We start from the raw sequence: 17,740 nt of genomic DNA, 5'->3' as shown, positions 1-17,740 counted from the left end.
AGTGATGGGAAGAGGGATGGTGAGATTGACCGTAGGATAGGTGCAGCGTCTGCAGTAATGCGGTCACTGTACCGCACCGTTGTGGTGAAGAGAGAGCTGAGCCATAAAGCAAAGCTCTCAATTTACCGGTCAGTCTACGTTCCCACTCTCACCTATGGTCATGAGCTCTGGGTAATGACCGAAAGAACAAGATCGCGGATACAAGCGGCCGAAATGAGCTTTCTCCGACGGGTCGCTGGGCGTACTCTCCGTGATCGGGTGAGGAGCTCAGTGACTAGGGAGGAGCTCGGAGTAGAGTCGCTGCTCCTTCGCATTGAGAGAAGTCAGCTGAGGTGGTTTGGGCATTTGATCAGGATGCCTCCTGGACGCCTCCCACTGGAGGTATACCAGGCACGTCCAACTGGAAGGAGGCCCCGGGGTAGACCCAGGACACGCTGGAGGGATTATATCTCCCGGCTGTCCTGGGAACGCCTTGGGATCCCCCAGGAGGAATTGGTGGATGTTGCAAGGGACAGAGACGTCTGGGCTTCTTTGCTCGCCCTGTTGCCACCGCGACCCTGAAATGGAGAAGCGGAGAAGAAAATGATGATGAAATGATGATGAGGAAATGAAGTAAACAAAAGCCATCATATGTTGACACTGACCAACCTATATAAGCTGAACATGCGAATTAACATGTCAGAAGGCATTGGCTAAATTCTCAACATGCTGTCCATTGGGACTGAGAAGCGGTTCTTTTCATTGTAATGAACCTGATTATTATTATTATGACAACACCACCTGTAGTGCATACAGGTTAAGGAAGGTCTTACTTTAGCTCTCAACAGTACCTGCAGAAAGAGAAAGTGACACATTAATGCTCACTTCCAGGTTATTGAAAATTATTTTTAGCACAACATAGGATAATTGTGAATTTTATGACTACTGTGAATGGGGTTATCACTGACCAGAGACAAAGCTATAAAACCAAAGCTATTTGTTTTTTTAATTTGATAACAGGCTAAAGAACATCTGAAAAATATATATAAATTAGGATTATAATGTATGCATCATGGAATAATAATTTGTATAGGTAATATATTAAATAGATTATTATGATATAGACAATAGTTTTATTATAATAAATATTTTTAATATTTAAATGATAATACTGAATTTCATATTATAGTATGTATTATACAGTATTATATTACAGTATGCTAATGTTACTGAGCTTGGTTTCTTTTGTTTAAAGAGGAAAAAATAATTATGTACAACTTGCAGCAGTTATCTTTACTGCTTTTAATTATTTTTAATAATAATAGTTCACAGAGATATTATTGTTGTTTCATATTAGCAATAAAGCTTGTTTTGGGAAGCCTCGATAACTAACATTGTGTTTAAACATCTGTAAGGCATTAAAAAAGTGGCTCACCATCTTTATTTGATGAGACTTAAGCAGTTCATATCGTGAAGGGCGATTATAAACAGTTAAATTAACAAAATGCTGACTGTTACTCACCTGAAGTGTCAGAGAACTAAAAAGGCTGCAGCAGCGCTGGTGGAGTGACCGTTAAGTCAGATTCAGAGAAAATTTTCAGAATTATTCAGAGATAATTCTCAGAATTCTGACTTTATTCTCAGAATCATATATATTTTTTCAATGCCATAGTACCAGGTAGCAGGTAATGTTGCAGTGACACAGCTCCAGAGACCTAGAGATTTTGGCTTCAATTCCCACTCCGGGTGACTGTGAGGAGTTTAGCTGGGTTCACATGGGTTTCCTCCCATGGTCCAAAAACACACATTGGTTGATGGGTTGGCGATTCAAATGCATCCATATGTGTGAGTTTGAGTGTGAGTGTGTTTGTGAATGTGTGTGTCACCTTGTGAAGGACTGGCGCCTCCTCCAGGGTGTATTCCTGCCTTGTGCCCAATGATTCCAGGTAGGCTCTGGACCCACCACAACCCTGAACAGGACAAGCGGTTACATACAATGAATGGATATCACTATCAGCTATACAGTAAATTCATCAGTGTCAAATCAACACTATTAGTGTTAGATTAACACTGTAAGTGTAATAATTTCACACTCTAAGTGTTAAGTTATCTCTAATAGTGTTGATTTAACACTGGTGAATTTACGGTGTACTCCAAGATGCTAATTATCTGTTGGCCCAGAAAATTCTAAATCTTTGCATCCCTACAAGTGTTATTAGACCTTTATAACATATGAATCTTTTACAGTAGCAATTTGTTACATTAAATAATTAATAAAAATTTAACCAAGACATATTTTACCAAACCAAATGTTGTAGTATGTTTGACAGATGTGTCTCTATAAACTACTAATGATTTTAGATCTTTATATCATATGGATGTTTTACAGTAGTGATCATATACTTTCGAATTTTAGTCATTTAACTGGCAATTCTATGAAGAGTTATTTGTGCTCTTGACAGCATGCTTTCAAAATGAATAATTCTCTGTACATGTAAAACTAGAATTAATATATTTCTTATTGCTGAAAATATTTTGACTAAGTGTTTTTCTGTGTATTTTTTTTCAGTTTAAATTTTCCACAGATTTCTCTCCCTTTAGCTCAGTATAATGAAGTTGATCAATTGTAGTGGAAATAGTTATGCACACATTGCAGAGGAATAAACACTACATAGCGGAGTCAATGATATGTAATTTTTATTTGATTAATAATTAATTATTTAATTCATTTTGTTGAGCTCCATGTTTGGGAGTCATTAAATAATATATAGTGTATTTACCTGTTCAATTTTAGCTTGGACAAGTAGGTCATCATGTTAGATGACTTTACATATTACATAGCAGAATTAGCTCAAATTAATTATTATTAATGAATTATGTTCAGCCCACCATAGGTTCTTGACTCCGAAATTGGCTCTGAAATCTGAACTCAAATAATGAATCAAATAATGAAATCAAATAATGAATATTGATTATACATTCATATAATGAAATGGATTACAGTGATACATGAGGGAACAGGGAGATTAATATATGAGGGAACTTCTCTATGATAATTATTACCCTAGATTCTAGAAAGGTTATTGTTGATCCCAGCAAAGCATTCAGCACAACTCCTGATCAATGAAAGAAATGAAACCATGTGACCTTACATATCCCTGGAGATGGACTGGAGATAGCTGGGAGCATATTGCTGATGCGCGGTGCTTTCCGGCGCGGCTTCCTGGAGCACTGCAGACGCTGGCCTGTAGCACTGCAGCCACTGGCATTTCTTTTCTCCTGCTTGGCTAGGGACACGGCGACCCCTCCGTCGGAGCTGGTGGGTTTCTGAAGTTCTCTGTGGGAATTCTCCGTCATCGCTGATGTGCCGCCTTTTGAGAGACATGTCCATGCAGATCTCTCATTGGCCTTTTTCTCAGAAGGTCATTCTGAGGGTGCATGTGACCTTCTCCTTCGCTGGTCCTTTTGTCATCACTTTGAGAGTCAGAGGTCTGAGGTCTCCTTCATGCTCTGGGTGGTATTGAATTTTGCTGGAGTTAAACTATAGCTTTTCTTAAACTATAGTTTTCTACTAGAGATAAGATTAAAATAGAACTTCTGTTTTATCTGGACCACGCTTGAGGGGCCCAAGACTATTTAAGGGAGCCATGAGAGGCTGACAGCTGAGGGACGCCTGCAGAGCTGGAGAGCTCTCTGACTACCATGAGAAGCATTGTCTGATGGAAGCAGGAGAGAGACGTTCTTCAGAAAACCTTTTTCCCTCCAAAAATTCTCAAAAAGTGTGTAAAGAGAGCACTTCACAAAAAAAGGTGTGTGAAAAGAGTGAGCGTCATTTGGCGCCACTAGGTTTTTAATCAGAGAAAACCCACCTTGAATACCTGATTGGTCCTCAGAGAGGATTGGAGCATCTTTTGGTCCTGATTGGCTGATTCCTGTACCTTGGTAGTGACATCACATAAAATTTATGACACTTGACAAGACAAAGACTTGAAGACGAACCCATTCTGAATTATACTTTTGCAATTTAAGAGATTGTGTTAAGACAAGTAATATCATTCAGACAAACTATGTTTTACATAATTCTTAACCAAATATCACACAGAGTATGTGGCTAACTTGGTTCCTACATAAGTTTATATAAAAAGGTGATTTAAAACATATGTAAATTAATTCCACCCATTTTGATTTTTCTAAAAGGGAATTAATTTCACACATAGGCAACTTGTTCATCAGGTAAATAAAACAATTAATGAATGTGTGATTCTTTTGTTTAACAGGCTTGTAAAATGTGTGAGAAGACATTGAGCCTGTGTGTCTCTTTGCATTCTGAAAGATTCTTCTCTTGGCCCTGTGTCTAATACTGTCCTGAAAAGGGCCTGTAGTATCAGTTTTATGACCCTCTCTGTTTTATCTCAAATTCCCGTTTGCATGGTGAGAAGAAAGACTGAGAGTGGAGAAAGGTCTTTCTGCATATTAAGATAACTTTGTCATACTAAGTCCCCAAAAAGTGTAATATCTTTTATTCAAAATTAATAATCTGTTCATCTCTACTACATAGTGTTCTTATTGAAAAAGATTTTTGGATGTTAACTTAAAGAAACCAAGGTTTTGGCTGACAGACTATATACCACTGGGGGGAAAAAAATTAAAGACATTCAGTGTACAACTATCAGCTGTACTTACCATACAGTTTCACTCTGTAGTTCCACAATTACATCAATCTCTTGCTCTGAACTTTGTTAAATTGCTTTCATCTTGTTTTTAAATGGTCAGGAATGATGATGGTGTTTTAGTATGTGTTATTAAAAATCAAGCAAATAGAATGGGGATGCTGGAGATGTAAAAACCTCAAGGTCACTACTGAACTGAGAATAGCCCACCTTACTGTCTTTGACTTACATCTACAAGGTGCTCCTAATAGTGTGGATAGACACAGTGTTTCAAGACACTACTGTTTCTGATCCACTCATACCAGAGCAACACACAGTAGCCTTTATCCACTACACCAATGTCACTGCATGACTGAGAACGATCCACCACCCAAATCATACCTGCTCTGTGGTGGTCCTGACTATTACAGAAGGACAGAGTGCAGGGAGCTAATGAAATGTACAGAGCAACAAAGGGACTAAATTCTTTAACTGTACATATGGTAAGTGGAGTTAATAAAATGTGTAGAAACAAGGTTGTTTTATTGTTTGTCTGATCTCTCTCTCTCTCTCTCTGTGTGTGTGCAAAATACCATATACAAAAGTAAAAACAGTGGATTATGTTTACTACAAATAATTAAGCACTATCTCTCACAGAAAAGTGATTGGTGACAGTTATCTTTATTGCATGCTAAACACAGAAATTTGGATAAAAGATTAATAAAAGATAAAAGATACATTTCAGAAATGATAATACCTTCAATAACTTTCATATTCTGTATCACTTGTAATATAAAAATCATACATTTCAAAGTAAGCACATAGTGAACAGCAAATAGTTGCAATATATAATGTATATATATGTTAACAAATATATATGTATAGGTATATTGGACCATGTCATGACTTGTCCCTGTTCATTGCACTGTTCTATCATTGTTATGTGCTTAGTTTTTGCCCATCAAACTGAATCTGACACTGCTCAGACCCACTCTGCCCAGTGTCTAACAGTTGTGCCACAGCAACTATGTCAACAAATCAACAAATACTACTGGACTTGTCAGATTTTACCTTGTTGCCATAGTAAGTGATTGGAACCTCAGATAGCTGCTAGCAGCTATAGTTTTGTTTAGATTTACAAAATAACATCACTTTTGTCAGCAAGAACATTGGATATTCCATTTTTAAAAACTCTTCAGTTTAAGAAAGTGAAGTTTAAGAGAATAAAATCAAAACCAGATTCTTGATTCTATTGCATTCTACAGGAAAAAAATAGCCCATTTTTAAAATAATGCTCCCTTCTTCATTTAAAAACACACAGAGTTTAGACATTCAATCCATACATATGTGTATAGATCACAGTTTTCTGAAATTACGACGTTACTGTATATCCTAACTCAAAAGGTGTAGAAAGTGCTGAAATGAGTTGTGGTGGAATAAGGTTAAAAGGAGGCCACCATTTTTGGTCTCACTCCTTTAGTCTTAGCAACATCTAGACTCCATTTTTAAATGTGTGACAAACACTTGTGGTCCAGTAATAATAGGCTGGCCTAGTTCCACTTGTTATATAATAAACGAGGTTTTGTGATGTGGATGCTGCAGGAATGTAGACGGGAAAAAGAACCTTGAAGGGGAAAACATTGAACTGGAGTCAGAAAGCTGGGTGTATTTTTCACTCACACGACAACTTCCGCATGCTCTCACTTTTGCACCAAATGTCTTAAGGCCTCAGCATACTTCTTGTGGGGACAAAGTTCGCCTGGCTTCAGCAAGAAATATGACATTATTCATTATCTCTAACCGCTTATCCAGTTCAGGGTCGGTCCAGAGCCTACCTGGAATCATTGACCGCAAGGCGGGAATACACCCTGGAGGGGGCGCCAGCCCTTCACAGGGCAACACAGACGAACACTTGAGTCACCAATCCACCTACCAATGTGTTTTTGGACTGTGGGAGGAAACCGGAGCACCCGGAGGAAACCCACGCGGACACGGGGAGAACACACCACACTCCTCACAGACAGTCACCCGGAGCGGGAATCGAACCCACAACCTCCAGGTCCCTGGAGCTGTGTGACTGCGACACTACCTGCTGCACCACTGTGCCGCTATATGATATTATTTTGGAGAAAACAAACAACCATGTCATACACACTGAAACCTGGCGAACTCTGCAGCATAAGCACCATGAGATGTAACGTTTCATTGGTCAGTACCAAAGAGGCATTTCACAACACAAATATAGACGAGCTGGGGAGCAATTCTCAGAGCATCTGCAATTGAGGAGAGTATGCGACAAGCAAAATGAAACAGCAGAATGTATGTGACCTTGCAAAGATCGCAAAGGCTGAGTAACTGAGTGCAAAACTGAGAGTTCGCGGAAGTTTTCTTTTGTGAGCGAAAAAGACAGCATTGACTTGCAGCCACAGATTCGAGCAGGTGTAATCATTGACTTGTGTTTGTGCAAGACAGATATCCCCTTATGTTGAAAGGTTCAGCTATCTTTTATTCTCCATTTCACACTTTGGTTTGACTGCTCCTTAGAAATAGTCTATGATATATTACGGATATTATATTTCTAAATAGTTTACTTGTAATTTCTCTTAGTTGAAAATTGGCAGGTGTTCATTTTTTTTATATTTGTTGTAGACTAGAGCTAAAACAGTCAAAATGAAAATGACAGTGATAACCACTACCAATATCACCTCTACATGCAGAAAAAAGCAGTGATAACGTAAATAGGGAGTAACATACATTAATCATTCAATATGCACTAAGCAAGTTGCTGCATTGTACTGAAAAAATAGGTAAGATTTCAATTTAAAACCAAAGCATGAATATATCATAGAGTAAGTGTTTATTTACAATAATGACCTGCGTCTTTGTAGCAGTCCTTAAGGATGAACGATGTCCTGCTTTCGCTCACTTTGTTCTTTGCAGTACAGAAGAAGACTGAGTCAATCTTGCTGATAATTACTTGAGAGATGTTTAATCTTTCCCCAGTGGCCTCAAAGCCATCCGGCCCAGTCCATTCAAATTCCGCCTGAACTCCAGGATCCACTGAGCACGTAAGTGTTACTTCATCTTGGCAGCTCACTTTTGGCTGAGAAATTCCATCTGAAAAGGTATATATCCTTTTAATGTAATAAACAGCATAAATTTATATACACATGTTTGTGTACACTTATATAACATTAGAATGCCTAATTAAAATAGTTACATAAACTGTTACTTGGAAATGCATATACAGGTGCTGGTCATAAAATTAGAATATGACGAAAAGGTTGATTTGTCAGGAACTTCTATTTCAACAACTTTTTACTAAATTATAAAATGCTCTTATTAAAATTATGGCTTTCCTGTTGTTATAGTCAATTTCGACCCAGGTATAATTTTAAATCAGAAAACAAAAACAAGTGCCAAATCTGCAAATAAACACACTATACACCAACAGCTAGCTCTTCCTACAACCACTTAAGCTTCAGTTAGGGGCTTCTATCTTTGCCTGTTTCACAAAACAAGGAAAGACAGCATGTCCAGACATGTATGGCCAAATCAGTTTAGAGTTTGTGTTTTGTAGAGTATACAGTATCTCCAGTTTACAGTATGCAGCATTGAAAAATTAAAACCAACCCTTTCATGTATAAGGAAGAATAACAAGGTAAACAAGAGGTAAGAAACAAATTGGTTGATAATTAATTGTTTTTAGGGCATCTTATGGCTGATTTAAGACACGGGTCAAAACCGACCCATTAACGTGTGTAACCATGCATGTATGATTTTATATGTATTTCTGTAACAAGAAGGAGATTAATTCCTTCCTCAATCTAAATGTGTATGAATTAATGTCTAACTAGAATAATCTTTGTATATCCATATTGATGCACTTAATTTATTAAATCCAGAAAAGAAAATCAATAATAAAATATAAAAGAGGTTTTATCCACTACTATCATCCTAAGCAAAAGTAGTAAATTGAATTCACATGGAACTCGAGACCCCACAGTCACATAGTAACATTTAAGAGCCCTTTCATTGTATTTACAGTCCCTGTGTTGGATCACCCCCTCTAGACTGGGGCCAGTTACATGTGCTGTCTTGGTTCAACAGCCAGTCAGAAAGTAGCCCCTTCTCAAGTGGTCGGAACTGCATGCGAACAGACACAAAGAAAAAAAGAAAAAGAAAGCACTGCACTGGCTCAAACTCGGAAGCTCTGAAAAGGAAACTTAACGACTCACAGAAGAAGAACAAGAAGCCACCTGAAAATTGAACAGAGGACGCTCTTACCAGTTCTGAAAATTCAGCTAACTTAGCCATACTTAGCACCATATATCTGAGCCTTTCATCAGTGTCAGTCGCAACTTATGTTTTTTTTTATTGCCCAATAAAGCATTTAATTAAAAGCTCATCAATGTAGGTAAAAACTTATTTCTGAGCAAGAATAAGGAATCACCCCTGAGATTATTAATAGATAAGATAGAAATTCATGGACTTCAGACACCAATTCTGAAACTGATCGAGGAGGCACATCAATGGCCTGTCAGCTTCAGTGGACACTCCCAATCAGAACAGCAATGTCATCTGCACACCTGGACAAGGAACCCTGACTACTTCACTCCTGCTTAGGATATTGCTGCAGAAGAAGCCTACATATCCTGGAGGGAATCCCTCCATAATGATGCCACCCTCCTCAATACCCATGGTGGTGCAGGACCAGTAAAGGTTTGGATCATCTCTACTCAACGAATCCACTGGTTTGACAACATGAAAGTAAGCCGCAAATCACACGGGTCCCTTGATAAACACAAATATAATTACTATTTAGCTTACATAAGAGTTAGATCATATTTAGTCACACATAACTGATATCACCTTCATATTATCATTATTAAGATTCATAAGAGGGGTTTCATCTGCACTGATCCCAATCTATGAGGTTCTAATAATGTGCTATGTCGATGAAGTTAATATTGTTTATTCCAATAAAGTATCCTTTATGATTTGAAGTGATATTGTATAGAGAGTGTTTATTAAAAGGAGTCTGAAAATCCTGGAAAATAAACCAACATTCTTGTGGGGAATTGTAACCAAATTCTTAATAGATTATTACTATCATGATTATTATTATAATTATTATTATTATTATTATTATTATTATTAGATTAGATTAGATTAGATTAGATTAAACTTTATTGTCATTGTGCAGAGTACAAGTACAGGGCCAATGAAATGTAGTTAGCATCTAACCAGAAGTGCAATATATAACATTATTTACATAATTTACATAAAGTGCAGTTGTGAAATGACATTGTGATTATGATTAAAGTGCAGTTGTGATATGACATTGTGATTATGGAACTTAAAGTAACCATATATACATATTGAAGTATAAAACATGTAAACAAAGTAACATTGTGTAGGTGATGCATTAAGTACTGAAGGATAAATTAAATACAACTTTACAGAAGGTGCCATGAAATGATTGAGCAATGTTTATTTAAAGTGCCTGAATAGTGTTCATCCGGATAACAGCCTTAGGAAAAAAACTGTTACGAAGCCTGTTAGTGCGGGAACGGAGGCTCCTGTAACGTCTGCCAGATGGTAAAAGGCTGAAAAGTCCATGATTTGGGTGGGTGGTGTCCTTGACAATGCTACTTGCCCTGCCCAGGCAGCGTTTATGGTAGATGTCCTCGATGGTAGGTAATTTGGTGCCTATGATGCGCTGTGCTGTTTTTACCACCCTCTGGAGAGCTTTGCGGTCTGCAGCACAGCAACTGCCGTACCATACAGAGATGCAGTTGGTAAGTATGCTCTCGATGGTACAGCGGTAAAAGTTCACTAGTATCCTGGGAGAAAGTGAGCTTTCTTCAGACTCCGAAGAAAATAGAGGCGCTGCTGGGCCTTTTTGATGAGGACAGAGGAGTTCAAGGACCAGGTGAGATCATTGGAAATGTGGAGACCAAGGAACTTGAAACTGGCCACCTGATCCACTGCAGTTCCGTTGATGTAAATGGGGGCGTGAGCTTGATTCCTAGTCCGTCTGAAGTCCATGATGATCTCCTTTGTTTTGAGCGTGTTTAGTACCAGGTTATTGTTATGGCACCACAATGACAGATGCTGTACTTGATCCCGGTAGGCTGTTTCATTATTATCTGTAATCAAGCCTATCACCGTGGTGTCATCTGCGAATTTGACTATGGTGTTTGAACCATAGGCAGGTACACAGTCATGGGTGAAGAGAGAGTACAGAATCGGTCTCAGAACACAACCTTGTGGAACGCCAGTGTTCAAGGTGATGGTTGATGAATGAAGGTTGCCTAATCTAACAGATTGGGGTCTGTTAGACAGGAAGTCTAAAATCCAGTGGCAGAGTGATGTGCTGATACCCAGTTGGTTGAGTTTGGATATCAGCATAGACGGAATCACTGTGTTGAATGCAGAACTAAAATCGATGAACAGCATTCTCACATATGAGTTCTGACATTATTATTAATATTATTATAACAATAATAAAAAAGGATCCTAATTAATAACCAAAATTAAGCATAAATAATCCAAATTCTGTTCCCATGCTACATCAGTAAGTGTGGTGCTTGTATAAAGTTATATATAATCACATAAAATACAATAAATATATATATAGTTTGTGAGTTTGAAGAACAATGTTTTGTTCAGATTCTCCTTGATTGCATGAATTTGTTAAATCAACAGCACACAATATTTAAAATCATTATTTATTAACTGCTAAAACTGTATGAAAATATGGACTGCCATGAGGGGAGATTTGGAAACAGTTAAACCAACACATTCACACACAGTCACTTACTCACACTTACTGGAATAATGTTAGTATTTGGTTTTATTCTGAGGTTGTGTGTTGTTTTTGTTTGTTTGTGTGTTTTCGCTGAAAAAAACGTACTGCTCAGATAAATAGCTTTTAAATCTTATAATCTCTGGTGCCTAAATCTTTTGCACAGTACTGTATGTCTGTTAGATAAAAGGGTAATAAAGTGTGATTGAAATTTGTTTATAATAATGATTCATAATAAATAGAGATATTTTTAATCAGCAATGACCATTGCCATCAGCATGACTGTGTAAACTGAAATTGTTTTATTCCTAATTCCCTGTGTGAGACAGCAGACTTATGTGTGTGTGTGTGTTTCAAATAACAGCATATCAACACCTTCCATTCAATCAACTCCTTTTGTCTACATACCACAGAGGGGAGATAACTGAGAACAAAGTGGTAGAGGGGGATGCACAGGGCATGTCTGGAAAGGTGTTAGAAATACAGGAGAGAGTGGAAAACAAATGGTGGGAGACTTGGAGTTATGGGAACAGGATACATTGAAAGGTGACTGAAATGTAAAAGATCGAACAGATGGTGAACTTCAAAGGGCTTTCCAGGTATAAGAGACGCTAATCAAGAAACAGTCAGTAGAGAGGTGAAAACAGTGTTGCGCGCAGCGTCCTCTCTGAGTTAATAAATTGCTCTTTTATTTGATGCCGACTCAGAGACTCAGCTTTCTTATTTCTGTCATAATTTTCCACCACAAAAGGAACAGGACCACAAAGAAAGCACAGGTGGAAATACTGATGACAAGGTGGGTCTAAGGCGGAGACAAGGGAGGAAACAAGAACAAAACAAAAACAGAGCCATGTGCTGAAGGAGCATTTGATAGACAAGGGAAGCACAAGGAACAGTGCAAAAACTGTGACATTCCTCCATCTCTCAAAATAATCTCTGAAAAAAAAATCTTGGCAAGCTCCTCATGATTACAACATGCCTCTACCCAACAACCCCAATGTGATATTTAATACAAGCTATTAAACATAAAAGGCATTTTTTGTTTTTCTTTTAGTAAAAATTGTGCTGTGTGGTAAAGCAATAATTGATTTTCAAATAGAATTTTCTACACAATTTCTAGAATAACATTATAATAAAATGAACTTGAATATAATACAATATTCAATCATTTATTTAAATTAGTTTATTATATGAGTATTTTTTTTATTTAGATAATACATAAACACTATAAACTACATCTTTAACATGGTGACTCACCCATCACTTCAATGTTATGGTCAGAAAAATGTAGCCTTCCATCCACCTGGATTTCAGACTGATACAGACCAGTGTCATCTTTCCTCAGATTCTTAAGTGTGAGGTCTCCAGACTGAATGTCAAGTTTTCCTCTGGATTCATAGTCTTTATACCAATCCAGGTTAGAGTTTCCATACTCAACCATTTTGCTGCCTTTGAATTTCCACAGAATGTTCTGAGGTTTCCCTGTTATTTTAGGTTGCAAAGTGTAATTTGTCCCAGTCTGAAGATACACAACACCAAATACAGGACCTAAAAAAAATAAGGAAAGAGTTTACTAGAGTATGCCACAATATATTGCCACAAAGAAAGGAACAGAACATATTAATTACACTACAATAAACTGTAAACTGGATTTCATAATAAACTGGACACAAATCAGAACAAGATCTAGTTTAAACATACCAACTTACCAGCCTTTAGTAAACCCCAGCCCTAAATTAACCTTCAATATTCCCTCACTGGAGACACACAATTTGAGGTAAAATGCTCATTATAACCTTTATAAAATGTATATTGGCAATAAAGTTTACAATAATACATTTCAGTATTCAGCACATTGCTTTCTGTAACAAAGTAAGATAAACCTCCACCAAACTTCACAATAACGGTTTATATACTTTAGAAAAGCTACAGCAGTGACTATAACAATAAGACAAGGCCAAACAATGCCCAAAAAAGAGCCTGGGTCAACTGTTGCTCACATGAAATCATTAATAATTATTTGTCATTTTACTAGCTAAAATAGAATTTGTAGTGTGCATTTAACCCATCTCTGACAGTGAACACACACACACACACACACACACAAACACACACACACACACACACACACACACACACACACACACACACACACACACACACATTCTCTTTATTTCTGTTCTATTTTTGTTTTCATATCGTGTGTTGGTTTATTCCTGTCTGTCTTTATTATTTCTTCAGTAGGGTCTTACTCTGTCTTCTTGGCTTACTTTTTAGCTGTTTTTAAGTTAGTATTTATGTTTATTACTGTCTCTTTGTCCTCTCTATTTATTAGCCTTTGTTTCTTCTTCTCTAAAACCATTTTGTTCCTGTTCATTATCCTTATATATTATGCTTCAGTAAAACAACTCTTCATATCTCACTCGGCTTCCTTTTCCCTTGCACCCTGCCTGACAGTTTTCAATATATGTACACTGCTCAAAAAAATAAAGGAAACACTTAAAAAATACAATGTAACTCCAAGTCAGTCATACTTGTGAAATCAACCTGTCCAGTTAGGAAGCAACATTGGTTGTGAATAAATTTCACCTGCTGTTGTGCAAATGGAACAGAAAACAGATAGAAATGAGAGGCAATAACAAGACAACAAGACCACAGATCATTTACGTTCTCATCTTTTCTGACTGATGTTTTGGTCACTTTTGCATTTTGTCAGTGTTCTCACCCCTAGAGGTAGCATGAGGCCATGTCTACAACCCACAGAAGTTGCTCAGGTAGTGCAGCTCATCCAGGATGGCATATCAATGTGAGCTGTGACAAGAATGTTTGCTGTGTCTGTCAGCACAGTGTCCAGAGCATGGACGAGACACCAGGAGACAGGCCAGTGCACCAGGAGATGTGGAGGGGATCATAGGTGGGCAACAACCCAGCAGAAGGACCAGGAGGAAACTTGTGCAAGGAGGAACAGGAGGAGCAGTGCCAGAGCCCTGAAAAATTACCTCCATCAAGCCACTTATATCCATAATACCACACTCCGTGAGGGTGGTATGAGGGCCTGATGTCCACAAGTAGGGCTTGTACTTACAACACAATGCAGAGCGATAGGCATTTGCCAGAGAACATCAGGATTGGCAGATTCACCACTGGCGCCCTGTGCTCTTCACGGATGAGAGCAGGTTCACACTGAGCACATGTGACAGACGTGACAGAGTCTGAAGATGCTGTGGAGAACTTTCTGCTGCCTCCAACATCTTCCAGCATGACCAGTTTGGCAGTGGGTCAGTAATTGTGTGGGGAGGCATTTCTTTGGAGATACAGCCCTCCATGTGCTAGCCAGAGGTACACTGATTGCCATTAGGTACCGTGATGAGATCCTCAGACACATTGTGAGACCATATGCTGGTGCTGTGGGACATGGGTTCCTTCTGATGCGTATATAAAATACATATATATATATATGGAAAGGATGACTGGTACCAGAAATTTTCATGGAAAAATAAAAATATATAAAGAATGGGATACAGGATGGTTCTGTATTTTACAGGATGGTTGGCAACACTAGTTCCAGCCCAGTCTTACTCTCTCCACCAGCCATTTGACATCCAGCTAATTGACCAACAGGCTAACCTAAACAATAGCATGGCATTGTTTCCCCATAGCTTTAAAAATTTCTGTGTCGTCATAGTAACACAGCATTTTTATTACACACTGTGCCACTAGATATCACATGTAATTATAATCATACATATGATAAAATGTAAAATATCCTATGCAAATCCATCAGAGCTTCACATACGGCCAACCCCACTCACTTCCTAACGGCAGCCACCAAAATTCCTACACCTCAACACTATGGTTGTTGTGGCCATTTATGATCCGATCAGCAACCAGCTATCCTTAGCAACTACGGTTACTCATTGAGCCCAGCCCATGAGTACCCAGATCACGGACTGTATCACTAGCTCTTTACAGAGGTCATCAGGTAGGCACATCCTATCATTGGTGTTTTGCTGAATTAAGCCCACAACACCAGTCTGACACCCCCTCCAAGCCAGTTGTACAGTCCTACCTTACCCTTTACCATCAAGAACAATAAATCCACACTGGCCTCTCTGGTGTCTAAGGCTGTACCTAGCTCCACTGGCGCCACCAGTTCCATGTGAACTTTTCATGCTACATCACCAGCAATCCCATGGCATCTCTACAGTGGATTTCCTCAAGTAATCTGTGCTCTCCTTATCCACAACCACTGACTAGACATTACAGCTGTTTCTAATACCTCCTTCACAGCTGCCATTAGTTTCTGGCCCCTGATGCTGAACTGCACAAGCAGGGATGTTGGTAAGTTGGCTATAAATACCCTAACACCTATTTCCACTGGTCTTACATATGCCTGCCACCCACAGTTCTTCAACTCAGCCACCAAGTCTGTGTATCTTCAGCTTTTTCCTTTCGAATGCTTCATCTACTGCATCCTCAAATGGAACTGTTAACTCTCCATTTACTTTCAGAGTAGAGCACCATGTCTGGCCTTAGTGTAGTTAATACAGTGCACTCTGGGACCTGCAGCTTTTTTCCTACGTCCACCAACAATTTCCAATCTCGTGCTTCACCCCATCTACCAATATTTGGAGCCTGTGCATGTTCTTGAAAACCTTCCTCCTCACGCACAAACCTAATTATTTTATTACTGCAGCCACTTGTCAAGGCATTACCCTTTAGCCATTTGCTGTCCAACAAACATACTAAAACCCTTAAACTGAAACTACAGCACTGAAACTACAGCATGCCTCAGAACTAGGTCCTGCTCTGCAGATGGCTGCGACTCATTAACGCGGCTTGACAAACGGCTCAGGATGTATTTTTAAATGGGACATATTATACAATACGTTGCGTACAGCCCCGCAAATTAACGAAGCCCCTTCATCTCAAGTTAGGGAGAGTTTGTGTAGAATCAGAAGATGAGAAACGATCATCATCAGAAGAAAAGAAACTATCCTTCAGAAAATGAAGACAGGAAAAAAGACTCCACGAGACTGAGCAGCGGGAACAGCAGTGAGGTAAACCTGTGATTGTTCTCTGAGGTTGGATTGTTAATAAATAATAGTCTACGTACATAGCCACGGGAATATATTTAGAGGTGGCATGCACTGCACAACTGCTCTCCACAACCTTAAAAGCCTTGCAGTGCCACAGTGTCATGAACCAAACTTTGAAGCTGAATAGTGAACATACAGGTGCTGGTCATAAAATTACATTTGATGATTATAACTGACAACTAATGAAAACCCCAAATTCAGTATCTCAGATAATTAGAATATTACTTAAGACCAATACAAAAAATACATTTTTAGAAATGCTGGCCTACTGAAAAGTACGAACATGAAAAGTATGAGCATGTGCAGTACTCAATACTTAGTTGGGGCTCCTTTTGCCTGAATTACAGCATCTATGCGGCATGGCATGGAGTCAATCAGTCTGTGACACTGCTCAGGTGTTATGAGAGCCCAGGTTGCTCTGATAGTGGACTTCAGCTCTTCTGCATTGTTGGGTCTGGCGTAATGCATCTTCCTCTTCACAGTACCCTATAGATTTTCTAAGGGGCTAAGGTCAGGTGAGTTTGCTGGCCAATTAAGAACAGGGATACCATGGTCCTTAAGCCAGGTATTGGTAGCTTTGGCACTGTGCACAGGTGTCAATTCCTGTTGGAAAATGAAATCTCCATAAAGTTGGTCAGCAGGTAGATGGCTACTTTGACCATGGACCTCAGAAAACACAGTGGACCAACACCAGCAGATGACTGTGGAAACTTTGCACTTACTGCGGAAACTTTACACTGGGCCACAAGCAACGTGGATTCTGTGTCTCTCCTCTTATCCTCCAGACTCTGGGACCTTGATTCTAAATGAAATACAAAATTTACTTTCATCAGGGAACATAACTTTGGACCATTCAGCAGCAGTCCAATAGTTTTTGGAAGCAAGATGCTTCTGACACTGTCTCTTGTTCAAGAGTGGCTTGACACAAGGAATGCGACAGCTGAAACCCATGTCTTGCATACATCTGTGCATGGTGGTTCTTGAAGCACTGACTCCAGTTGCAGTCCAGTCTTTGTGAATCTCCCTCACATCTTTGAATGAGTTTTGTTTCGCCTCTCTATTAATGCGCTTGGACACAGCGCTCTGTGAACAGCCAGCCTCTTTAGCAATGACCTTTTGTGTCTTGCTCTGCTTGTGTAAGGTGTCAATGGTCCTCTTTTGGACAACTGTCAAGTCAGCAGTCTTCCCAATGATTGTGTAGC

At 38.9% G+C, this 17,740-nt stretch overlaps 1 protein-coding gene across 1 annotated transcript in view; it reads right to left on the bottom strand.

Moving 5' to 3' along the window:
• Positions 1–5,304: 5,304 nt before the first annotated feature.
• The window catches only part of LOC136711037 (pregnancy-specific beta-1-glycoprotein 5-like), a 29,995-nt gene continuing 17,559 nt past the window's right edge, over positions 5,305–17,740 (bottom strand). The window contains exons 4-5 of the mRNA XM_066687006.1: positions 12,697–12,987; positions 5,305–7,745 (exon numbers count right to left, since the gene is read on the bottom strand). Of these exons, the coding sequence (XP_066543103.1) occupies positions 7,486–7,745; positions 12,697–12,987 (551 nt within the window). The 3' untranslated portion in view covers positions 5,305–7,485. The remainder of the gene's footprint in view (positions 7,746–12,696; positions 12,988–17,740) is intronic.

This window comes from Hoplias malabaricus, chromosome 12, assembly GCF_029633855.1.
Source record: "Hoplias malabaricus isolate fHopMal1 chromosome 12, fHopMal1.hap1, whole genome shotgun sequence".
Taxonomy (NCBI): Eukaryota; Metazoa; Chordata; class Actinopteri; order Characiformes; family Erythrinidae; genus Hoplias; species Hoplias malabaricus.
This window is presented reverse-complemented; position numbering and strand designations above follow the sequence as displayed.